Source organism: Mustela erminea, chromosome 10, assembly GCF_009829155.1.
Source record: "Mustela erminea isolate mMusErm1 chromosome 10, mMusErm1.Pri, whole genome shotgun sequence".
NCBI classification, from domain to species: Eukaryota; Metazoa; Chordata; class Mammalia; order Carnivora; family Mustelidae; genus Mustela; species Mustela erminea.
In genome coordinates, this window is record NC_045623.1 from 23,135,807 (window position 1) to 23,162,987 (window position 27,181).

At 37.2% G+C, this 27,181-nt stretch overlaps 1 protein-coding gene and 1 pseudogene across 2 annotated transcripts in view; both read left to right on the plus strand.

Annotated features, from left to right (window-relative positions):
- Positions 1-27,181, plus strand: part of OLFM3 (olfactomedin 3) — a 193,010-nt gene that overhangs the window by 156,693 nt on the left and 9,136 nt on the right. For both annotated transcript variants that reach the window (XM_032302690.1, XM_032302689.1), the window contains exons 2-4: positions 1,356-1,502; positions 7,757-7,912; positions 12,985-13,204. In XM_032302690.1, coding sequence (XP_032158581.1) covers positions 1,356-1,502; positions 7,757-7,912; positions 12,985-13,204 — 523 coding nt within the window. The remainder of the gene's footprint in view (positions 1-1,355; positions 1,503-7,756; positions 7,913-12,984; positions 13,205-27,181) is intronic.
- LOC116567287 lies at positions 25,853-26,286 on the plus strand (annotated as a pseudogene).

A 27,181-nucleotide genomic window follows, 5' to 3' on the forward strand; every position in this document is an offset into this window, starting at 1 on the left:
ACAACGACTTCTGCTTGTATGATGGAGAGCATATGTTCAAGCACAGTTCTTTCTGAAAAGTAACTTGATGGAAAATGGGGATACTTACCTTTGTATCTGATAGAATGTACTCGCTATAACAGGAAATATCTAGTGGCTGGATATAAACTAAGTGTGGAAATAAAACAGATGAAAGGCAAATAGCAATACTAGACAATATGCATTAAATGCCTAATGAATGATACAGACAATCTTTTGGAATAGGTAAAAACCATAAGGGCTTAGTAAGCCAAAGGTTTATAAAACAGGTATTCCAAGCAGGAGAAACAAAATGAGTGACATACAAAGATATGAATCAAGGTGGCATACTTTCAGGACACAAATAGACCAATTGGTTGGAAAGAAGTTTCTTATAGGAAGATACAGGAGGAAAAACTAGAAACATAAATAAGAGGCTGACTTTAAGCTGCCTCCTTTACTGATAGGAAAGCCACTTTAGGCCAGGGTTCTAGAGAGGTAGGGTGGTAAGTGCACAGAAGTAATTTAAGAAGATGAACATGGCAGACTATGTCAAAATACTCTCTTGAACTTCTCTGGGACTCTGCTTCCTTTGCAAAACCATGCTGATCTAATTCTTTTTATCCTAAATTCTCATACGCTACTTTTCTAGCTTTACTCATTGGCCCTTCAATACACAGGAAGGTCCTTAAGATAGGCCTTGCTTCAGAATATCACATATGAATAATAATCAGAAAAAAATATATATATATATACTATAAACTACCATTCACCGTTGAGAAAGACAAAGTAACAGATCTTATATCGAAAGACTGGTGATACGTGATTCAGTGGTTATCAGATGTTTCTAAAGTTGCACTAAAATGTCCAAATACGACAAAAAACATGAGGGAGGGCTGTTGGGTCAATAAGCAGTTGATAATATGAGCGTATAGGAGCACATGAGTGGCTCAGTGGGTTAAGCCTTTGCCTTCAGCTCAGGTCATGATCTCAGGGTCCTGGGATCAAGCCCCGCATTGGGCTCTCTGCTCCGTGGTGAGCCTGCTTCCCCTTCTCTCTCTGCCTGCCTCTCTGCTTACCTGTGATCTCTGTCTGTCAAATAAAAGAATAAAATATTTTAAAAAAATAATATGAGCATATAGAAAGAAAAATTCTCTTTCTGGGGCACTGATAAGGAAGGTGTAACTGAGTGAAGCTATGCTGCCTATAGAAGTTGTTTATCTCTTTCTAACATGATAGAATAAAAAACAGAAACTTGAATTATCAAAAAAGATGTTTTGCTTAAAATGCCACAAACCCGCATTCTCTTTATCCTGTAACGGAAGTCTGTGTTGTGTGTTTGCCATTGGTTTCCTCAGACTCAGATTAGTCCCAAAGAAGGGTGGCAAGTGTACAGCTCAGCCCAGGATCCTGATGGACGGTGCATATGCACAGTGGTTGCTCCAGAACAAAACTTGTGTTCCCGGGATGCCAAAAGCAGGCAGCTCCGCCAGCTTCTGGAAAAGGTAGGTATCCCGTCCTCCATGTACTTTTTTTTTTTTTTTTTTTAAACTACCATTCCTTGAAAAGGAAATGTGGGGAAGCAGGTACTGATGAGGAATGTCCTCCCAATTTTTGTCGCCCTTCTCAAACTTTTATCCCTCTTCCTTAAAAAGAGTACCTCAAGTTTCCTGCTCTGTTCTATTTATATTACTTTGTATTTTTCTCAATCATACCTTCTTAAGACTGGCTATCATATGCTTTAATATCCAGTTGGTCTCTCCTTAAGAAAAAAAACACAAAAAAGATAGGCGGTCTCATTTCCATGACAGAAATTTATCCTCAACTCCCAGGATCGCACTAGGCTCTTTGAGCTCATGCATTTGAATCCCATTAACAACCTTGCAAGGAACTTAAAATAATGGAATGCAATACGCAAGCTATCTGAACAGATAATGAATAATTTCAAGTATTTATCATCATTCTCTAAGCCATTCCTTTGAACATTAAGCTCTTCAATTTCATTCAATAGCATTTTCTCCATATAATTTACTTAAGCCAGATCCATAACAATCAAACGCAGAATACCCTTGATTTATTCTTTTTTACAGATAACAGTCAACTCATGAAGGGTTATTTATGTTTAGTTTGAGGAGGAAGAAAAAAAAAAACAATGAATGGTTCTTTCAATTATTCTCATTCAGAATTTCACTGTGTTGGGCTCTGAATATAGTAGGACAGCTGGGTAGCCAGACTGATGGAAAGATGGCAACATGTTGGAATTTTAAATACCTTCAGGGATAACAAGATAAATTAGGTAGTATGTGCTTTCAAGGACACGGTACTCAACGATTCACTCCGCGCAATATCATTCTCATGATCATTCACGCAATGATGGCAGTGAGTAGGAACTTTTTATGGAAAATTAAAAGAAGCTAGAAAAATGAAAGCATCAAATCTGTTAATACAGACATGACGGCTTTATGCAATTCCAAGTCTAGGAACAATAACCACCTTCTACTGCCATATAATGAAAATAAATTTTCTCCATGTACATTACTTGGAAGTCTATTGATGTGCTAAGATTTTAAGAAAGTTTTTTTCTTCTTTTTATACAATGATTAGTCCTGTTTTTCCACCCCTTCTCCTCAGAGATGTCATCAATCTATTGGCTCTCTCTTCTTAAGTCTCTTTTTATAAGATCCCATCTTCCCTTGCTCTTTCAATATCTGTCTCCCAGACAAGAGCAAATGTCATTTTCATTCAGGTTAACGACCCTGGCTAATGTACTTCTCAGCTATTAGAAATCATGACATATGAACTGTGATTTGTCTTGGGTATTGCTCACTTACCAATCCTGACTTTCTTTATTTCTATGAAAAAAATCCAAATACATAGTTTCATATTTTTTGGTTACTAGGGAAATTAATTACATTGGTAAAAAGATTTAATTTTTTAAATCCAATTTTCTCTTTTCTATTAAACTATATTTCTTCTCAAATTACAGACTTTCTGCTTCTATATTCTTTTCTGTGCAAAAGCACCTTTTCTCTATACCAACTACATTGGTATAAGAAACACATCATTAAACACTGTAACCTTATTTCTATCACTGTTTTTCAGTAAAGCATTACACAATACACATCCCTATACAGATTCAGACATTTCTTCAAAAATCAGTCAAAAAAATTCAAATAAAGTGTCAGGAAGTGGATAATACCCTCTACAGCTCCAAAGTGAAGTATATTCCAGAAATACGATAAAATCAGGAATTAGTGTAGGCTGAATAAGGCAATATTGGATTATATATATATATATATATATATATATATATATATATATATATAAATATATATATAAAATATCCAGGAGGTTGGCTGAAAGCAATCACTGAAATGTCCATGACCACTCCATATAATGTGCACATGTTTAATTTTTTTTTAAAGATTTTATTTATTTATTTGACAGAGATCACAGGTAGGCAGAGAGGCAGGCAGAGAGAGAGGAGGAAGCAGACTCCCTGCTGGGCAGAGAGCCTGATGTGGGGCTCAATCCCAGGACCCTGGGATCATGACCTGAGCCAAAGGCAGAGGTTTTAAACCGCTGAGCCACCCAGGCACCCCATGCACATGTTTAATATTTTAAAAGAAATTCTAGAAGATCACACCTTAAAAAATCATTGTATTTAAGTGACCCAAAAATCCACAAAATTTATTTTAAAATGTAGCTTTCCATAAGTTATGTTTATTAAATTCCTCACTGGAGAGTATCATAGGTCAAGAGAAACAGTCATGAGTACAGAGCGTGGCTTGAAGGAAGGAAGTAGCCCTGGTTTGCTGCACTGACCCAAAGAAAAGCCACGTGAAACAAGCACTTCTTATTCAGACTGAGCAAGTTCCTTCCTGACTTCTCTATAGTTTCCCATCTATCTAAGGTGCCAGATGTAAAAACAGGTGCATGAGTTTAAGCAGCCCACTCACTATAAGGTCCCTGCCCTTCTAAGTGTACGTAAAGGAAACTGCTCTTTGAGGTTAAAGAACATACCGAAGTCACTTAACCAGTAGGCTGTGGGGCTTTACCAGATGAGTTTGGCATTTTCTCACCATCATGCTAGTGTCAACCAGGATGTCATGGTCGTACCCACTCTTGAATGATGTTCTGTCAAACATTTTTAATCAGTATCTATATTACTTAATAGTTTAAGAATTACAATTGCTTTCACAATATTTCTGGTCTTTGTATGCCCAAACTAAAACTATTCGCTTTAAAAATGCTTGTTAGCCATGAGGCTTCTCTGTACAGTTGAAGATGTTCTGCATTGTCTAGGATAGTATTTCCTAAAGTGTGATTTCTGGAAGAGGTTGCCAGTGGCATCCTCCCCATAGAATGATTTTAAGAAACACTGTACATGATACTTCACTCTTGATTTCCACCACACTGTTTAATGCTAAAGGTTCTGGGAAGACCTACAGCAAAGAATCTGTTTAGTTTTGTTAATGCCAGGGCTGACCAAACATATTGAACTGTAGGGCTGCGTTTTTTTCCAAGATGGTCTCCACAGTAATTATGAATACTCCACAGTATTCATGAAATAGAGTGAAAATCTAAGTTAATTTGTGTTTAAGGTCAGAAGTGCCTCAGATATTTTATTTATGCAAAGAACCAAGAGAAATAGTTTAAAAAATTATCAATGAAGTTGACAGTGAGCTTGTCAGATGATGGACAGAGCATCTAAACACAGGGACACCCATGAAAATTAAACTGTAGAACATGAGAGATGAACAGACTAGAAGAGGAACCACAAGTCTCCGTCCTACAAGCGTAACCATGGGAATCCAGTCTCAGGTACAATCAGGAAACATGCTCAGGGGCTCTCTGTAAACAGTAGGAAACTAACATTCCTGGGGATATCCAGCAGGAAAAGCAAAAGAGAGCCCAGAGCCAAATCCCTTCTAACTAGACTGCTGTACCTCTATCCATTACCAGGTAGCTCTTATAATTATGCACATTTCTACAATATAGATAGTCACAATCAAGTCTCAGCAAAAACTCTCAGCGCTATTTTTCACAACACAAATAAAGTTGAAAATTAACTCCATAGGGTTAGTCAGAGGCAAAAAAAAAAAAAAAAAAAAAAAAAGAGAGAGAGAGACCGAGAGAAAGAGAGAGTGAGAGGCTATTTTAACTGTATCCAGAATACCTTATTTGCCTATCATTTTTTAACTGTACAGACTGACTACATATATGGAATTCCTAGGAAAATATTGGTCAGGCCACAGGCCAATGATAGTTATCTTTGGAGACATATACTGTATTCAAATGTGTAGATAGTTTCTTTAATACCAGTGGTTTTTCTTTATTTATGCTTAAACTTAACAGAGCTGAAAATTATTTTGAGAGCATTAAATTTATTCAAGTTGCAGTCACCATCTCCATCTTTCAGTGTTGTCTCGGTAATTTTGTGCTTCAATATTTTTCCTGGGTGGCTCAGTGGGTTAAGCCGCTGCCTTCGGCTCAGGTCATGATCTCAGGGTCCTGGGATCGAGTCCCGCATCAGGCTCTCTGCTCAGCAGGGAGCCCGCTTCCCTCTCTCTCTCTCTGCCTGCCTCTCCATCTACTTGTGATTTCTCTCTGTCAAATAAATAAATAAAAATCTTTAAAAAAAAAAAAAAAATGTAGCTGCCTAAGTAGGAATGATAGTAAATTAAGAAATATTTGGGAATGATGTAATGCTATAGTGTAATAGTAACAGAAAAAGGGAATTTTCCTTAAAATATTAAAATACTAATTACCTATTACTACAATTGGAAGTCTAAGATAATTTTACCTAATAGATATTTATTGAGCAATTATTCTGTGCCTGGTTCTGTGTAAGGTCTTGGAAATAAAAGATCTGAATAACATGCAGCTTTGTTCTGTGTAAGGTCTTGGAAATAAAAGATTTGAATAAGATGCAGCTTTGAACATCATGGAGTTCACACAAGGGCAGTTGCTTCTGTTCTCCTACCCAACACACAAAATACACAATTAGTTTTAATATAAGCTAGACTGTAATATATCCCGAAAAGATGGCATTCATAAAAGGCAGGACTATGGATGAAAGAGCAGGAAAAAAAAATAGGAAAATATAATCTTCTTTAATAAGTAGAAAGAATAGGCAACCCAAGGCAGCAAAATTCACTGCCTTTTTAGAATGCTCCAGTTCTGAGGAATGTACCAACAATAGGCTCTTTATAGCTAGCTGGTCCACTGAGCTTTGTGACATACATGATGACAAAATTGAATAAATTACTCTTTCCTCATTTGTAACTCACAATTGTTGCAATGAAAATAACTTGTTACTGAAACATAAATAATACATGTTTATTTAAAAATAAAAAGAATAATGCATAAAAATGTATGAAACAAATTAAAATTCACCTGAAATTCCACCACAGTGTATTTTTGGTGCTTTCACATATTCATTTCATGCAAATAAAATTATAATTCTATGCAGATTTACATATATTCTATTTAGCAGGGACTCCTTTCTATGATATCCATTACTTCTCTTCTCACTCATGTCTCACTTCCTACCAAAAAACTAACAACCCAGTATGTATTCTTCTAATCCTTACATACCTCTCTCCACCATGATTTACCCTTATGCCCCATATGCACCATATGCCCCATTTTCTTTTATGTGTTTATGTGTGAGACACACACACAAAGAATTTGATTTAGAATAAAAGATCAAATTATATAAAGGCTGTTACATTTGCTCTTCTTACTTGCTTTTTTCATGGAAATTCCTCCATGTTGAGCAAAATTTAATAAACACAGGGATCACTCAGGGATTCTGATAAAATGCAGATTCTGACTCAATAGTTCTGGGCCAGGCCCCAGAAGTCTGCAGTTCTAACAGGCTCCCAAGTGATGTCAAACTTGTTGCTCTGTAGACAATACTTTGAGTACCAAAGTACAGAAACTTAGTTTACCCTTTAAAAAAGTATATTTGTACTCCATTCCCCAATTCACTTAGTAGCTCACCAACTATTAGACATTCTCACTTTCTTTCTTTTTTTAGATTTTTGGTACCCAGCCTTTCTTTCCTTGTTTCTAGAAGTTTTATAAGTCACCCATTTCCTACCTCTACATAGCCTGGGGCCCAACAAACCGAAGTAGGTACCAGCAGCTTAATCGGTGTATTATCTACCTACCAAGCACTTAATACAGCTGCCATTTTTCAGGTCTCTTAAACCCTATGCTCTCCAAGTCTGTGGGTGTCCCAGCATTGCCACCATGCATCTTGGTCAATTCAATCTCACCCCTGGGAGAACTCAAGATGTTGAAGTGATTGTACTACAATGAATGCATTCTAACTCTATTGGACATGTCACTACTATCCACAATTGCTAAACATCCCGATCTTAAAGAACTCAGAGTTAGCACTTACAGAAACAACTCATTTTAACATTTAACAGCTTGGGGCATCATGAGCTTACAAAGTCTTGGAATGAAATTTCTGTTTTTAAAATTTACTTTTCTGATTTATTAAATTCAATTTATTTATCTCTAATGGTAAATGTCAGTTTTCTTAATTCCCACTTAGGTTTAATTTTCCCTTTCTGAATTTTTTGAATGTTTATCATTGTTCTTCTGAAAACATATTGTGTGGGCATGCAAATCAGGATTTGGCATTTGGCAGTTCTTTATGCTAATGTCATTTTTGCTAGTTCAGTAGTGATCACATATTTCTGTACACAGACGATAACGTATAGCCAATGTTCTTTTTTAACAGGTTCAGAACATGTCCCAGTCTATTGAAGTCTTAAACTTGAGAACTCAGAGAGATTTCCAATATGTTCTAAAAATGGAAACCCAAATGAAAGGGCTGAAGGCCAAGTTTCGGCAGATTGAAGATGATCGGAAGACACTAATGACCAAGCATTTTCAAGTAGGTTTGACTTCTGCAATCTCGTCAATCCAAATCAGACACTGAGTGTAATGGACAGTCAGAATGGCAATCAGCTAGAAATAACTATGCATTGGCCCATACGAGCAAGGTTAAAGACTCTCTGGGGACATCAATCATCTCTCCAATGAAACTGACCATTAGCTGGTAGGAATGCAGAGCAGACTTGCTATAAAAAGAGCCTAATCCTCCTAGAGCTTGGTGGAGTTTCTAGATATATTTATAGGCAATTCAATATCTAAGATAAGGGGAAAATCAAGGAGAATTAATAAGTAAATTTATCAAAGCTTCTTCGGATGACTTTATGCCCTACTAATTTGAGAAGACATATAGAGAATATTTGTTATTAAAAGAGGTGATAATACCATTAATCATAGCATACAAGAATAAAAAGAAGAATGTTTCATAATTTGATACAAAGTCTTTTCTTAGACTTCAGGTTGTTTTTGGCAATTATCCAAAAACACTGAAAATGTAGAAATAGTGCTTTTAAGCATGCTATGTGGACGTTTAGTACCTATGTATGACAGTGCCATATTTTTAAAAATCTGACTATGATAACACCATATGAGCCTCTATTGAAAAGAAATCATCGGCCTCCAAAGGGATAGCATGTAGTTTATAAAACATACTGTGGTTTAATAAGCATAATAGTTTCTTTCTTCCTTCCCTTCTTCAGTGAAATTCATTGCTGACAGTAAGAGAAAGGGCCTGAATTTAAGCATCAGAAGTGCTTTTCACACATAACCGTAATGGGCACAGAGCCGGTCAGGGACATGTGACAGGATCTCCACATAGCACATTTTGATTTGGCAAAAATTTCCATGGTTTTGTCATTTTCTTCAGTGGTTCTCAGGAGTCTGAGTAGGTTGGTATAGAAAACAGTTTTTGCACTGAACCAGTTTTAAAGTTTTACCAGAAAGGTACAACAGAAGGAAGACAGGGTGAGAAAGTTGAGGGTATTGATAGGAGATGAGGCTGAAGGAATGAATCCTGAAGTCTGAGTGGAAGAGAAAATTAAACAAAGCCAGGAAGTTAAAAAATTAGAACACATTAAAGTAAGGCTTAAAAGATACAATAAACGTAAATATTACAGGAAATGAGAGAATGAGTGAACTGGATGAATAGAGAATTTATAGGGGAATGATAACCTACAAAAAATATAAGGCTGAGGAGGACATGAGTTCATGTTAACCAACATTTATCGAGCACATACTGTGTGCAAGCGGGGCCCGCTACTGGATATGTAATGACCTCTCTTCTATGAAAGACGACTAAAACAGGCAGGTAAAAATTGATGGTAAATAAAAGCACAAACATTACTGAAGAGCACAAAGGGAAGAGTAAGGTTGTTTAATTTTATTCAGAGAAGATCAGGGAAAGAGTTACAAGATTTGGCCATTTTCAGGAAAGCAGTTTTGGACTAGTCCCCGCAACATACACACACACACACACACACACACATACACACAACCAAAATCCCAGAGGACTTCAAGAAGACGAGAACATTTGCAAGGTTCAGGGTTAGGGTACAGGCCATAGAGGAGTACCATAAGCCGTATGCTGAGGTCATCAACAAGGTAGGAGATGGAAGCTGGCACCGACAGCACAGGGGGAGCATTCCCAGAAAGGAAGGAGGACAGAAGGAGAGGTGCTCAGGGTGTCTGGCGCACAGTGAAAATTATTCAAGCTCAGGTGGGCAGTCCAGAACTCTGTGATGCCAAGGGAGAGTTAGAGGGTGCCAGGCCTGGCAGGGCTGGGGACACGAGGAAGCATGTCCATCTGTGGGAACTCTTGGAAGATGATCAGAAACAAAGAGATTCAACGCTGAGAGAAACACAAGGAAATAATTTTCCTTTTCTAGAAGTTTGCCTAGCAGCAGCCAGGCTACCAATAAGAAGAGTTAATTTTCAGGCAGCACCATAGGGCGTCATGATTTTGATTGATTAGTAGTTCACATAATCCAAGTGGATACTTCAGTTGTATGTAAAAATCCAAACAGCAATGATAATTTTCTGAAGAATTATACATTCTCAGCACATAGTTCTGACAACTTTAAATATATATTAGTTAATTTAATCCTCTCAACAATACTATAAAGTAGGCACCATATTTATCTCCGTCCTTGAGATGAAGAAACTGATACAATTTGTTCAGCATGAAATACCTAATATGCCTCAGAACAGCAATATCCAGCTGTAGAGGTCAGCCAGCTAATACCAGTTCTACACTGCCTCTCCCAAGTAGATAATAGCTTTCTGAAATTTAAGAATAATAATTACATGCTAAATATGTTTGTTGAATTTATGTATTCACTGAGTCTGAGCATGAGTCAGATGGTGACTCAACACCTAGGGGCTGGGGTGCTATATTTAAGACAAAGAACTGGAACATTCCAAAAGTAAGTTTACATCAGAGAATACTTTTAAATTGGAAGAAAATCTGACTAATATGAAAATCTTATTTTAGTTAACATACTTGAAACTATCATTTTTTTTTTAATTTTTTTTAAGATTTTATTTATTTATTTATTTATTTGTTTATTTATTTATTTATTTATTTGCTAGATAGAGATCACAAGTAGGCAGAGAGGCAGGCAAAGAGAGAGGAAGGGAAGCAGGCTTCCCGCTGAGCTGAGAGCCCGTTGCAGGGCTCGATCCCAGGACCCTGGGATCATGACCCGAGCCCAAGGCAGAGGGTTTAACCCACTGAGCAACCCAGGTGCCCTGAAACTATCATTCTTACAGGAAAGATCATGGTTGGGCAAGAGAGTCTAGCTACAACGTTGGCTGTAAGAGTGACATAGTAGACAGTGAAATTCTAGAAGAAATTAGTAAGTACAGATCTGTGCTATTCTACTTTAACCTTTTAAGTATTTCCCATGTATATTGGCCGAAATTTCCATTGCTCTCTGACTAGTGTTACAAGTTTCAAAAGTGATTACCAATAATCAAATTATGAATTTTTGAAAATATCCTGAAACACAATTAGCTTTTTTTTTTTTTAAGTTCAGGGGAAAAAAAGTTCCCAAAATTGTGACACTGAATTGCTCTCTTTTCAGTATTCCCATAATGTAACATAAAACTCTTCATTGTAACTGTATAATATGCAGCAAATGCTACCAACAGAACTCTTCTTATTAAAATCATAATGAAGCAATCGTGTCTTCCTTTCGGGATGCCGTAAGATGCTTAAACTAATAAGTGTATTTCCAAATGAGCCACCAAAATGAGTAAAGTTATGCAATTCTACCTTTTCACTGTGATACTTATGAATCTTTCTCATTATGAAGACAGTCCCCTCCCACTCAACATGGACATACAGACTAAATCGAAAAATTCTGAGCTTACAGAGTAAGTGAAAATTTCCCCACAAGAAACATAAGCCCATAAATCAGGGCAGCAATGGGAACTCCTGCTATTTTAATGCATTTATAGTAATAACATCTTCCAAATGTAATTTTAAAATGCAATTTTCAGCTCCTTAAATTAGTTAGTGTACAGCATTGTTTCTGACAGTACCTATGGATTATTCTCAAATGATCATAACAGTGACAGCTCTTTCCACAAATGAGATCATCTGTTAAAAAAAACTCACAGCTGACTCACACCCTTGAAATTTCCACTGACCACTAGCACCAAATTAAAGGAAAAGAAGACAGATGACATACCTAGAAATTGAAAGTGAAACTGCAGGTGAGGCTCAGTCCCATGATGCTAGAAATCAGAGACACTGGGTTGGCAAAACACGGTTCTTGTTCTCCAGATGAAAATCAGCTTTAAGTTTTAAATGATCTGGAGCGCCTGGATGGCTCAGTGGGTTAAGCCTCTGCTTAGGCAGAGGTTGTGATCCCAGGGTTCTGGGATCGAGCCCCACATCAGGCTCTCTGCTCCGCAGGGAGACTTGTGAGCTCTGTCTGTCAAATAAATAAATAAAATCTTTAAAAATAAATAAGTAAATAAAAATTTTAAAAAATTAAAAAAAAAATTTTCAAGTGCCCCTATACAACTAGTTCCTTTGTTACATGAACTGTGAGCACCTTGGTCCTTGAAAGAGTTGAAAGAGTTAATTCACTACATGGGTGAGCAATTCTGCCTCACTTAAAGAGCTCTGGATTATCTATGCTAAGGCAAATGGAGTCAGAATGTGGGTAATAATTCAAAATGGTAAACAGCAACATACATTTCTACGAGCTTTGAGGAGCTTTGCATGATTTATGATGCTTGCCGAACTTACCTTCCTAATGACATTGTGCTAAGGTGGATGTTAAAAAGAATGAAGGAATATCTAAGTGCACTGGAACAGGGACAGAGAAATTCTTCTGGTAAGTAGTCCCATAACATAGATAGTAAGTAAGTAATTAGAGTTCACAGATAGAGGATATTTGACCTATTTCTAGTAATTCATAATTAGAAGATAGACCCTGATTATATTTCTTAAAAAATGTATTGTTCACTTTATAAAATGCTACCAGAAGGTAAAATAATACATTAACCATTAATTGCTATCATAAGAAGTTTTTATAATGATGATAAGGATCAATTTGTTCTATAGAAAAAGCACGGGGGCACCTGGGTGGCTCAGTCGGTGAAGTGACTGCCTTCGGCTCAGGTCTTGATCCCAGGGTTCTGGGATCGAGCCCCACATTGGGCTCCCTGTAGAGCAGGGAGCCTGCTTCTCCCTCTGTCTCTGCCTCCATGAATAAATAAGTAAAATTTTAAAGAAAAAAAAAAGCACATAACCATTTAAAGAGAGGTTCTTGTATTGTGACAAATGGATTTACTACTAATGATCATGTAGCCACTTATGTTCTCACAAAGCACCTAGTTTCAACCAAAAATCAATAAGAATTTTGATATACAAATGTTGAATCAATAAGCTGTAAACCTGAAACTAATATAATGTTATATCCTGATTACACATTAATAAAATTTTTCCTTTACTTTAAAAAAAAGGAATTTTGGATCTGTTTTAATAATCTGCTTTAAGTATCATATTGATACTGCTCGATCTATTTAAATGACTCTCCGGAACAACTGGCTGCTTTTTCGCAGGAGTTGAAAGAGAAGATGGATGAACTCCTGCCCTTGATCCCGGTGTTGGAACAATACAAAACAGATGCCAAGTTAATCACCCAGTTCAAAGAGGAGATCCGGAATCTGTCTGCCGTCCTCACTGGGATTCAGGAGGAAATCGGTGCCTATGACTATGAAGAACTGCATCAAAGGGTTCTCAGCCTGGAAACCAGGCTTCGTGACTGCATGAAAAAGCTGAGTAAGTAGAACAATTTCATTTATTTAAGTTGTGTTTTTAGCGGTTTCAGTGAAAACTGCATTCTTACATTTTGCAGACAGTCATGAATATCTAATTATAGAGAAACCAATGTCTGCTTTCTCAGTGTAAGTATTCCTTAACGCCTTAAGCACGCCTGTGTAATCAGTGCTATTTGATTAACGGCTGCCTAATTTTCACAGTACCCTGTTACCATTTGGTGGCTTGAAATAATATGGACAATTCTGTTGGCTACAATAATGGCAATACGTTACTACAGAGCAATAATATGGGATGGTCAATCATTACTTGACTAAAAGGGAGACGAGACATTTTTATTAGTAGAGAAAGTTAGAGGCTGGGAAAAATGTAGTTACCTTGGGACCAAATATGAAATAGCAGTAATTAAATTGGACAAAAACAATTCCTCTACTATAGAGAATTACCATTAGCTAGCAGTTCTGATCCACACAAGAAATTAAAAGGAGGAACCTATTCAAATATAGATTCGCTACTCTGCAAGGGGTCAAGCATATGACATGGGATATGGACTCCAGTTCCTGAGTCCTGAAATGTGTGGTTCAACCTGGTCTAAGTTTCCAAACTCCTTCACTTCATCCATGAGTTAATTACTCAACTGAAATCATCATGGCACTAGGCTGTAATTTAATGCAAAGTAAATACATGGTCACAGATTGAATGAGGAGGCATTGTTAGATCATTTAGGAACAGTATTTCAGTTATTGACATGAAGGGACATGTCAGGGAGGTCAGGGAAATACTATAGAAAAGTGTTCCCTCAATGGAAAGAAACACTTATCTGGAATAGAAAATAAACTAAAAAGAGAGAAAAAGAAGTTGGAAAAGATAATTTCTAGTAAAGACAACTTCTTCAGGCAATAGATATAAACACTTAATATTTAGATGGCTGATGCGTACTTTAAGGATTATTCTACAAATGCAATCCAAATTAAAAAAAAGAGAGTGAATGTACAAAACATTATATTTAGTACCATTCAAAATAATTTGGGGAATCACCAGATCAGAGGCTCCACTGAAGTCCATCCAGGATTTCCTAGAGATTCTGACATAATTACTCAGAAGGCAATTAACATAAACCCTAAAGCCAAATGCTTATACAGGCATCCCCAGTTCCTTATTCCTCATCAGTCAAGGCCCACACCTTTTCACCTATAACTCTTCTTCTAACAATCATGACTCCAGTAGATTCCACAACTCCTATTCTTGCACTTTTCACCCATTGCACACATTATGGCCAAAGGCATTTATCTGAAGCAAAAATCTGAAATTAATCTGCGCTGCTGAAAATCCTAGCATATAGCCCACAACTTATGAGGCCCTCCATATGCGGCCCTACTTCTCCCCTCAGGTCCTGCCACTCCTCCCCTCACATGCTACACCCGAGTCATGTGTGTTCCACACTTTCTCATCACAGGGCAGTGTTGAGATGCTTGTCCCTTCTCCTGAAATGCTCTTTCCTGTTTATCCTTTCTGTGTCAACACATGTTCACTGGCCTCATGAGACAAATTCCCATCTATCCTTCAGTTCTCAGTTTAAATATCATGTCTTGGCTAGACTCCTTCATTAAGCTCCCTATGTATACTGTATCCCAGCTGGCTGATATTTCACCATGATATTTCACCCGAACCCTGATATTTCACCAATGACTGGACTTTTCTTTTCTTTTTTTTTTTTTTTAAGATTTTATTTATTTATTTGACAGAGATCACAAGTAGGCAGAGAGGCAGGCAGAGAGAGAGGAGGAAGCATGCTCCCTGCTGAAGAGAGAGCCCGATGTAGGACTTGATCCCAGGACCTGAGATCATGACCTGAGCCCGAAGGCAGAGACTTAACCCACGGGACAAAAGTCCAGTCCCATGACTGGACTTTTCATGCTTCATTACCACTACATGTGTAACTGGATAGCTGCCTTCTAGATTTTTTTCCATCAGAACAAGAACAATATCTGTGACACTCCCTTTAAAACTTGTATTCCCTCAATGACTGGAAAACTGCCTGACAAAGAAAAGTTAATAAATATTTGACAAATAAATTAATTCTATAAGGAGCCAGATGGTAACAACTTCACACTTTCAACAAAGTAAACAATAGCTATTTCAAGACTTATTTGGAAAAAACAAAAAAAACTCTCTAAGCCACATATTTGAGTCACATGGCATGGGACTGTAAGTAAAGGAGGAATTATTTATCTGATATAACACTTAAATACCTCCTTACATGCTATTCTTTTGTAATTAATGTTATAAAGTTTATTGCTAATATCCAGTAGGTAAAATATTACTGACATAAGTGAGTTCTGTTATATTTTATTTTTAAATCAAAAAATGCCTTTAGTGTAATGCACATATTAATTACATAGCTTGCCAGATGATGTCTCCACCAAACCAGATAAGAAAATCTCAGTCCAAGAATTGGACTAAATTACTTTGGGGGTTACCAAAAAAATCCAGATGCATTTTTAGTAGCTCATAAAACATTTGATTACAGATGTTCTGTAAATGACAGTGCATAAGATTGGTCTGTGTAGGACTCTGACTTACTTTAGAAGAGGTCTGTTTGTTACAGATGAATCACTCCAGATTCTGAGAATCAATATATTCAGTCATTCCAAGCAACTCACAATAAACCCAAGCCTAAACTTTGTACACTGAGACCAGATAAATTTGCTAAGTACACCTACACTCTACAAAAGAATGGACAGGCAAAAGAGTCGTTCTAGCTAGTAAATACCTTGGAACTTAGAGTGTGCCAGTCAGGTTTTTGAGGGACTGGCATGGAAAATTCTTGGAATTTGCTTAACTTTAGAAATGAATTTCACTTCTAACACATATTACCTCTGAGTTGACTCAGCTAGAAATAATGTTGCAGTTTGGAAATGAAAGCTACACTCCTTTCAGCTCTTTCACAATCTCTTTTGGTTTTTTGTTCAGTCCGCATAGAACTCTCCCACACACAGCCTACTTCAATATTGAAAATGATATCTGGGACAAAGGGGATTAATGTAAGTGGACACAAATTCATTCTATTCCTTCTTACTGAACCATGGATAATGTTTCCATGATGCCCTGAGGCCTTAGGACAGTGATCCACAATACATATATTTTTTTAACATCAAAGGCTCTTTTTACTAATTTGCCTTCAGGAACAACAAAGTTTGAAAGAATATAACTTTCAAATTAACTACATTAACTAGTTAATATTTAATTTTATCTTTACTAATTAAAAACAAAACCTTGCCACTAATGCAAATGTCTAACAGCAATAAAATAGTATTCAACTTTCTTATTTAATGAGATGGTTGCTATTTGAGTTAATTGATAGGACCTTACAAGAGATTAGAAATAACTTGGACATGTTATAATCTCTTTCCTAGATTATTAGTAGCTCTGAGGTCTCTACTTACGGAGTAGAGAGGCTAGTGCCACAATGACTGTAACTCATTTATGCTGTTTGTCCCAAGAGCCGGGTACTTTTCTCTATCACAACAGATCTACAGAACAATCAGAACGACTTACTGAGAGTCTCCTAAGCAGAGAAAGTATTTATCAGCAGGATCACTACCATTAATTACAATGTAGAGCACCTGTCCAGGTAGAGACAGACAGCCCTAATGCCATGAAGTATGAAGTTCCATGGTCCCTGAAAAAAAAATAAATAAAGGAATCTTCATATCGTCCTTTTTAAAAAATTACTCCAGTTTGAAAGGAAGTATCTGAAACATGTATTTGCAGAAGAAAACACAAACACATGATTGGGAGCGGTGCCTTAAGTTAATAGTCTAATACTACTTTGTACTTATATTTCTGGAACTTTAAATAAAGATTGGATGACATTATTTCTGAGAACCTTTAAACTCCATGCTCCTTATTAACTGCCCAGTTATCAAAATATCAGAACACATGGACTCAGAAAACAAATGTTAATCAACATCAGGACCATTAATAGGAGATAGATAGAAAAAAAAAAAAAAATGAGGGGCTCAATGTTCCAAAGCATCTAAAATCCAGCTCTTCTGCTCTTTGGATCTATACCGAGACATTAGATAATCATGGTATATCCTCAATACAGTACAGGAGCAGGAAGTTTCACCCATCAACGGCATCTTCAGTCTTCACAAAAGCCTCTCAACACACACAGCCAATTAGCAGAGGGCAGAAATGGATCGGGGCAAGAGAATCAAACTGCAACAATGATGAATGCATTTCCGCTCAACTTTTCAGTGAATTTGCTTTTAGGGAAAATGCACATCACATAAATTTTAAGAGACTAAAAAACAAACTAGCTTCATTGCCTGCAAGGTCTAACTAAGTTACTCCCCAAAAGTAAGTAAGGCTCTAAAGGAATCACAAGTCACTGAGAACACCAGGGCACCATTCAGCGTTATTTCTACCAGAGAATTACAGTTTTGGAGAAAATAGAAATTAGGGAAAGAAAAAAAGGTTTTAACAAGGGTGCACCCTAGTGGGTCTGAATGAGGTACAGTAATGCTCTTTCCTAACTGCTTAATTTTCTCCTGTGAGAGACACGGTCAAGTCCCACGTGCTTCATTAAATATCCCATTCCTAGACATGCGAAGTGTAATTAAATGCACATGAGAATTTGCTGAAAGAAGCACAGTTAAAACTCTCACGCACACCCTGAGAGCATCAATAGACGATTAACGTAGATTATAATCAGGCTTTCCAGTCACCTTCCCTCCACTCCCTCAAGTTAGTTCTATTTTAGGGCAATTGTGTGGGGCCATCTAGTGAAGCTCAGGATATGTCTTTCTATTAACAGTTTTGAGGCTTCACGTTCAAGGGAATGGCCGTAGCACTCATCGCACTCCAATCTTAAATCTACAATCTGCATGATTTTAAAATCTAAAATCTAAATCTTAAATTTAGATTTTAAAATCTAAAATCTAAACTCTAAATCTGCGAATGCATGGCTCAGTCAGTTAAGCATCTGTCTTTGACTCCAGCGGTAATCCCAGGGTCCCGGGGTGGAATGAGCCCTGTATATATCTATATATAGTACATCAGGCTCCCTACTTAGCGGGGAGACTGCTTCTTCCTCTCCCTCTGCTGCTCCCCCTGCTTGTGCTCTCTCTCTCTCCTTCTCTCTGTCAAATATACAATTAAAATGTTAAAAAAAAATTTTTTTTAATTTTTGAAGGTCACAACTTTTGATCACAAGTACGGAATTTGGATTACCGGCATGTTTATACCAAATGAGATTTTAAAAGAAAAACCCAATTGTCTATGTGTAATAGTTTTATTTGTTCATACAACAAATGCTAATTGACTCTCCAGGGTGTGCTGGCACTCTGGTAGGTACTGGGTGATACAAAGATGAGTAGCACACTGTCTCCCTCTACTGTTAAGAAGTTTGCATTTTAGTGGCAAAAATGAGCACAAAAGTAGATCATTAGAGCAATACTGATGGCCTACTGTTTGACAAGCAGTATGCCAGCTGTTTTGCATGTTATCTGTTCTAACCACTGGAAGAATTCTGGATTGGGCATGATTATGGGCAATTTCTGCTCAGAGAGTTTAATTACCAAAGGTACACGTTGGAGGCAGCATCTGTAAACCCAAGTTCCTTCTGAATTCAAAGGCAGATTTCATACCCAGATTTCCTTCTTTTGTGCCATAGAAAGAAAGGAGCTAGAGAGTCTTTTTTATCCTTCCCTAAACCCCATTCACATGCACTCACATCATTTCTCTCTCCAACTAATCTCTTGAAACCACCTCTGAGCTGCAGCCTCACTTCCACCACCCTGACCCAGATCATCATTCACCATCTCTTATTTGGGCGACTGCAGTGGGCCTCTTACCCACTGTCCTTAACCTGAAGTCGTTCCCTCGCCACTACATGAGGTGTTTAAAATAGTCTTTTCCAAATGCAAATGTCACAGCCGGTGCGACAAATCGACCAGGAAACGTGAGGGTAAGAGGATGGTGAAAAGAAATTAAGAGACAAAGAGATGGGGGCAGGAGGAGCACCAAGGAGGATGTCCAATAGTGCCGATTTTATTCAAGGCTGTGAGGCATTATACAGCTAACAGAAACAATCATAAGAAAGTATCTATTTTTAGCTGATTACTAAAGAGTTTGCAACATGCACAGAAAATCCTTCAAGCTTTCCCATTATTTATTTCCTAAACATCAATAGCAGACCTTCTAGCACCAGATGTACTGACTTCAAGGCCACTCAAGACATAGTTTGTGTAAGCACAGCACAGTCTTACAGTGGTGTCGTCTATGGCCCGTGCAAGGACAGCAAGGACCAGCCAGGAATTTCTGACCCCGGCCAAATCGGCTCTATCTGACTAGCAAACGTGTGGGAAGTCACGTAGGCGAGCGCACAGCACATAGCACACACCCCTTCTCAGTGCTACTGGACTTTATTGACCTTAGCTTTTTGTTCGGCTATTCAGCCTTTAAAGGAGGCACAAGTCAGGGCCTGGTTTGGTCCCCGTCTCAAGACTTACCATGGCCTCCCGCATGCAAATTGAATCATATTACACCTATGTTTAAATGATTTTCTTTTAAAATTAAATCCAAATAGCTTTTCTTGGTCTGTCTTGATGACATGGAATCTGCCTAATTCTCCAGCCCTTTTCTCACAAGTTCTCATCATGTACTCACCATAAGCTTTAGCCATTCTAATCTTTCAGTTCCTTGGTCATGCATGCTTTCTTGGCTGGACACTGACCTTATACCCTGTAATGGAACATTCTTCCACCTTACCTATCCAAACTCTAATGATTTTGCATTTTACACACCAGACATCAACTTTCCTATAGAGCCTTCTCTGATTGCTCCTGTGTGTGGTTGGCTACCCCGAGACTGTCTCCCAGAGTCACCCACCCCACTCTCCATGAAACTTGGCACACTTTTCAGAAAATTTCCATTTGTTTCTTTTAAATTTTTTAAATCTTCACCCCCTTAAAGATAAGATGTCTCTTCTCTGAGAGGGCAGGGACCATCTATGTCTTATTCCAGTTGAATTCTTGAAGACTATCATAAAACACCTGAAACGTAGTAGATAAAACTTAGTGTCAAATAGTGAGAGCAAATATTTTTTATTTTTATTTTTTATTATTTTTAATTTTATTTACTTATTTGTCAGAGAGAGATCACAAGTAGGCGAGAGGCAGGCAGAGAGAGAGAGGGGGAAGCAGGCTCCCTGCTGAGCAGAGAGCCTAATGCAGGGCTTGATCGCAACACCCCGAGATCATGACCTGAGCTGAAGGCAGAGGCTTAACCCACTGAGCCACCCAGGCACCTAGGGAGAGAGAGTCTTAAGCAGACTCTGCACTGAGCATGGAGACTGACATAGGGCACTATCTCATGACAGTCAAATATGGAATGTCTTATCTTTTATGAAGTTGAATCATGACGGTCAAATATGGAATGTCTTATCTTTTATGAAGTCGAAACTCGTTGGAGAAAAAAAAAAAGACAATAAAAGCACAGCCTTCCTTAACCTTTGTTATTGTTGCTATCTGTCCTCTCTTCAATGGCAATGCAACATTTCATTACAAAACACAGTATTTGGTTCTACCTAGCACTTAAAACAAGAGACACTGAAAATCTCAGTGGAAGCAGAAATTAATAGAAAAACCAAACTGTGTACCCACACAGTGGAGTGAAATTTAAATTGGAAATTTAATAGGGGAAATTTACAAGAATAACCCCACAAATTAAATTGAGAAGAACCTCAGATGAGTTATTTAGCAAAGACAGTCCTACTTTCCCTAAAATTCTAGACTGTAATACAGAATGCAATTGCTCCAGTATCCAAGTACTTGGTGATGACTTATTCTTCCAGAATCCTCAAACCCTCATTATTTTAGCACATTTTTAGGTAATTGGTATATTTTACCATAAATTGATTTATTATTTATCTTTCTTTTTATGTCCTACATTTTCTTAGATTACAACCAAATGTTAAGACTTTTAAGAAGAGGGGTGCAGGGGTGCCTGGGTGGCTCAGTGGGCTAAAGCCTCTGCCTTCAGCTCAGGTCATGATCCCGGAGTTCTGGGATAGAGTCCCACATTGGGCTCTCTGCTCGGTAGGGAGCCTGCTTCCTCCTCTCTCTGCCTCTCTGCCTACTTGTGATCTCTGTCTGTCAAATAAACAAATAAAATCTTTAAAAAAAAAAAAAAAGAGGGGTGCCTGGGTGGCTCAGTAGGTTAAAGCCTCTGCCTTTGGCCCAGGTCATGATCCTGGGGTCCTGGAATCAAGCCCTGCATCGGGCTCTCTGTTCACGAGGGAGCTGCTTCTTCTTCCTACTTGTGATCTCTATCAAATAAATAAATAAAGTATTTTTTAAAAATACATATATATATATATATATATATATATATATATAAAAAAATTGTGCTTTCAAAGGCAACCATGAATTGCCAAAATATTTGAGATTTCGTAATACGATTCTGTTCCATTCAATCTGGATGTTAAATAGGCTTCTCCTTAAACATATCCTCATAATATAAGCTCTATCCCAAAAAAGTTAAGATAATTTTAAAATTTTCAAATCAAGAGAAATAAAAAGGTCACTTTTCTCAACTACCTAATCATTGTATTTTTGAATATACAGAACTATACACATGCCATATATCATAAAATGCTAATTATAACAAATTAATAAATTTAAAACAATTTTGGAAAAACACAGGTATTTAGAAACATATTATTTTTGGCCTTATTTACGAGACACCCAGCAAAAACTCAATCTAGTGCCCTATCCAATAATCAATTGTATCCATCATTACCATCACCTTTCTCTTGGTAATGTAAATGTCAAGACTAAAGATAAAAATAAAATTTTAAGTAATATACATAGATTTTTACTATACTTTACTAAAATTCACTATGTATAGTACAAACTTATTTTCAGTAGTTTTATAGACTTTAAAGATCAAATCGTATCTACTTCTTGCTACATGAGTTCTCCAATGGCCTTAAGTAAAAAGAAATAACATTCTGTCATAAAGATAGTCACTACTCCATTTAATTTACTTATATGGGCATGGCCTTAGGATTTAAATCCAGAAGCTATTACAAGATACAATTATATATTACAAGATACAATTATATATTGAAGATATAAACAAAAGACAGATGGTTTTTATGCTTCATTGATCCAAACAACAAATCTTCTGAATCCCAAATGATATATTTTCCTGAGCTACTGATTGATAAATATGAATTGCAACTGATTGTAAAAAAGTTTATTGTCTAAAAGTCATCAGGAAATAAAGCAGTCACTTTCTTAAACTATCCATTCAGTATATTTTCTGAATATACACAATCAATATATTATAAAATACTAATATTCTCCTGTGCCTCACTGTAGTCAGAGACGCACAGCAGGAGAAAATCAATGAAGCAAGTATCTTAACTTCCTTCTTTGCCATCCACTTTTGCAAGAACATTTGTCTTCCAGGCATTTGGGGAAATTATCCTTTCTGTCTGCCTTTGTCCTCACAAAAAGTGAGAGTGAAGTAAGAACGATAATGATTATTTGAACAAAACCTAGTTTTCGGGAGCCAAGTAATAGAAATGACTTCTATTGTTTATTTTACTTTATTTTTATGATTTCTGTATTCCATCAGAATTTGAAAATATCTGTGGTTCACTTAACATTAATATCTGTAAAATTATAATTTAAAAAGCAGCCAGTTGCTTACAAATTCTTGCACCTTTAATTTTACCAATTTCACTTATCAAGATGCATTTTAGCTTGGAATCAAATAAATATTTAGCAGATACATTTCAGATGGGAAGAAAGCAACATGGACAGCCTTGCTTTTGGCTTCCCAAGAATAAGAGCAGATGATGATAACCCTGATCACCTCATGTTTTACCACAACCACAAATACCACCTTCTTCCCAGCAACACATGAAAGTTTGTGCATGCCCTATCCACTCAGTGTCACCTTAATTAGACTAAGAAAATGACAAGCTTCAGAACTTCCATCTTTGAGATGAGAAAATTCCATCCCAGAGAGTAAGTGCATTATCCAGTTTTACATGATGATTTAATGCTGTAGCTTAGATTAGGAACCAGATCTCCTAACACCCACCTCAGCGTTCTAACTTGGGTGGAATATAGCACAGAAACATTTCCTAGGAAAACATCTGAGAATTTTGTGGGAATAAAAACAAAGACACCTCTCCACCCCCCACCCCCAAAAATGTATAAAAAGATAGAGGCATGGTTACTCGGTTCCTAAATAGATGACCATCTACTCATGGGGTTCATTTATTTAATTATTCTCTTTCCCATCTCCCCTCTCTACTCGATTATTCTTAAAGGCAAACAAGCTTTTCTTCATGAGATCCGCACAATAGTAAAAATTTCCCACGATCCTTTATTTCTCTACCCTCATCTCCTTGCTTTTTCTCCTTTGAAAGAATCTCCTATAGCTGCTGCTTTAATTTACAGTCTTCAGAACCAACGGTGACCCAGCTTCCGTTCCTAACACTGTCTTCATTTGATTCTGTGATCACCAGGGACTTCTTGCTGCTAACTTCCATGATCATTTCGGTGAGCTTATTAGAGATCTCAGTGGCATTCCTCACAATTCAGTACTTCATCCTCTTAAAAGGCCCTGTGTGTGTGTGTGTGTGTGTGTGTGTGTGTGTGTGTGTGTCTTTCCTTAACACTACACTATTTTTAGGTGCTTTCTGTTGCTTCTTTTGAGCTCTTCTGCTGGGTCGCCATGCCTCACAGTTCTGTTCTAAATGCTTTTCTCTTTTCTCTGTATGTCCTCCCTCTAAGGCAATTTTAGCCTCTGGCTTTCCCTAGACTGTTAAAACTCATCTCAAAAGGGTGTCTATGCTCCCTAGATTTTTATACTATCTTCTTTACACCTCCACTGGCATGCAAACCAGTCATGAACAACTTAAAATAATCTGTACTGAATTCTTGATCTTTTCTCCCAAATCCATTCCTTCCTCAGTCACTTCCTGTGAGTAAATGGCAATACAATCTTCTTAGCTGAACAAGCCAAAATTTGGATATTATCTTGGACTATTTTTTTTAACATAAGGTTTTCTTCAATTCCTCTTTTTACTTCCCATTCTAGCAACTATTCTGAAGCCAGTCCTATGAACTTTATCCCAAAAAACATAACCCAAACCATCTACTATTTTCCATCCCCATCACTGCTTCCATCATCCCTTCCCTGGATCAATGTGATAATCTCTTTCTTAACTGGTCTTTCTGCCTTTACTTTATTCCCTCTAATTAATTTCCATATGCTACCTCGAGTGATCTTTTTAAAATGTATCGCTCACATTCTGTCACTCCCCTGACTTCTTAAAATTCTCAGATAGCTTTCCATCATAAATGGAAAGGATAAGCAATAGTACTTTGAGAAGGTACAACACATGGGCCTATTTTATCTCCTTGTTCCCCTTGTATTCCTAGCACAATATTGGTACATATGTACTCAGTAAATGGTTGCTAAGTGAATAAATGAATTATTTTACATTTAAATATTAAGAATTGGTTTTACAAAAAAAGGCGGGGGGCACGCCTGGGTGGCTCATTGGGTTAAGCCTCTGCCTTCGGCTCAGGTCATGATCTCAGGGTCCTGGGATCGAGCCCATCATTAGGCTCTCTGCTCAGCAGGGAGCCTCCTCCCCCCGCCCTGCCTGCCTCTCTGCCTACTTGTGATCTTTCTCTGTCAAAAATAAATAAATAAATAAATAAATAAATAAATAAATAGAATTGGTTTTACCCTCTAGTGTATTTCAGAGAAAATGTCCATTGCTACAAGGAGAAAGCAAAGTCATTTTTAGTTTAGATGTCACAAGCTTTTAAGTCCTGTTGTAAATTCTGTCTTAATTCCTGGTCTAAGTGATCTAAGCTCAGCAGTATCCCTCTGCCATATGGATACAATGCTGGGTTCTGTCCAAACACCACAGAAGCCAAGACACCTCAAGCGACTGATGTGTTGTCAGTTTTTGGAAATGTTGATTATATGAGATTCATGGCACAATTCCTAGTCCCAAATATAGTTCTTGTACAGGTTTTAACCAATCCATCCAACTCAATTCATATTAACGTTATGTTACATAAACGGTGTCCAGAACCTCACTCACACCCATAAATTGAATCAACACTTGAAATATGCACTTATTGGAGGCAAATATGGGCTTTGCGTGCTCTTGCTGTATCCAAACTGTGCTTCGGCCTTGGGGCAATGGACACTATCTATATTAGAGGAGCTGGCTTGGCTCATAAAGAAGATTAAAAATCTCATTTTGAGTTTGAATTGTAGAGTCTGGCCGTCGAAAGCGTTAAAGTAAAACTCCATGACTACAAAATCTCCATTCGCTTTCAGTACCAGTAAACAACCTGAGGTCACTATAATTTCTTCCTTTGTTTCCATTTGGTCATTTCCTCTGGATATAAAGTGTTATGGAAATGAATATTCCATTATGTTTATGTTTCATATTGAGACCTTATATTGATCTACATCCAGATTTAGTTTTAACTGACTTCTGAGATGCCAGGTGTCTTTTTTTCAAAAGTTCATTCATCGTTAAAAGATATGTTCACTTTTTCCTTTTGTGGTCATTGCTGAAATTGGCCAGTGGCCAAAATGAAATTCAGTCCCTCTGTGACTTCTGACTTGAGCAAGAACTGTAAAAAGGCACTTTCATGCACTTTCTCACATCTACAGGAAGAATAGGTCTTCCTTTCTTTCCAAAATCTCAGACAGAAGTACAACGTTCAATGTATGCCCATACAAAAAGATGATAAAGTGCAGGTTGGGTGAGGACACTACAAAGGTCAGCAAATTTGCAAAGTAGCCCAGCTTTACCGGACAAAAGATGTCGACATCAACACTCAATGAGTACAGTGGGAGAAGGCAAACGGCCCAGCTCCCCGTGTGGACATCTACCCTAGCAAAATGGTCATCACCAAATTAAAATTGGATAAAAACCACAACAATTCCTTGAATAAAAAGCCAAATTTCACCAAGTACAAAAGGGCAAATATAAGGAAGAAACAATTGAGAAGATGCAAGAACAATATTATATACAACTTTCAATAAAACTATTAAAAAATAAAGATAAGGTATTTTTCAAGAAATTTTAGGCTAATTTTTCTTCCTATGCAAAGTGGGGCATATTTTTCTTAGGTCATAGTCACAATTTTGAAAATTTTAAAATGTACAGCATTTCTACTTGAATCATATGCATAATATCTCAGTCTAACTCCTACACGTGTACGAACAAATGTAATCACATATTAGCTTTTCTTAACATCTCTATGAAATAACTGGTAAATGTAATTCATAGTAAGGATTCTAATTTTTTTAAGGTTGAAACAATTAGAAGGAAAGAGATTGTCAACTGTAAGACAGAAGTGGAAGTTTAAAGAAGATAATTTCAAACTAGTCCTTATAGGACTGAAGCCTAATTAAAATTCAGAATACTAACACCTTTCATTTTTGCAGACTATTTCAATCTTTAATTTCCACCTACTTCCTAGACCTGCAAGGAAGCATGGCAATTAAAAACCTTTCCATAAGCAATACACAAATGCAATCTTTGCTTTTTTAATTAAGTTTTTATAACTATTTTGGCTTTTAAAATAATAATTTAGGGACACCTGGGTGGTTCAGGGGGTTAAGCATCTGCTTTTGGCTTGGGTCATGATCCCAGGGTCCTGGGATCAAGCCCCATATCAGGCTCCTTGCTCAATTGGGAGCCTGCTTCTCCCTCTGCCTGCACTCCCCCTACTCGTACACTCTCTTGTTCTCTCACTCTCTCTCTGACAAATAAATAATCTTTAAAAAAATAAAATTATAATTTAAATATTATATGCACAAAACTAGAAAATCATATACTTGGAATAAAAAAGACTTAGAATAAAAAGGAAGTCTCCTTTCCTGAGGCAACCACGTTTAAGTTTAATTTTAGAG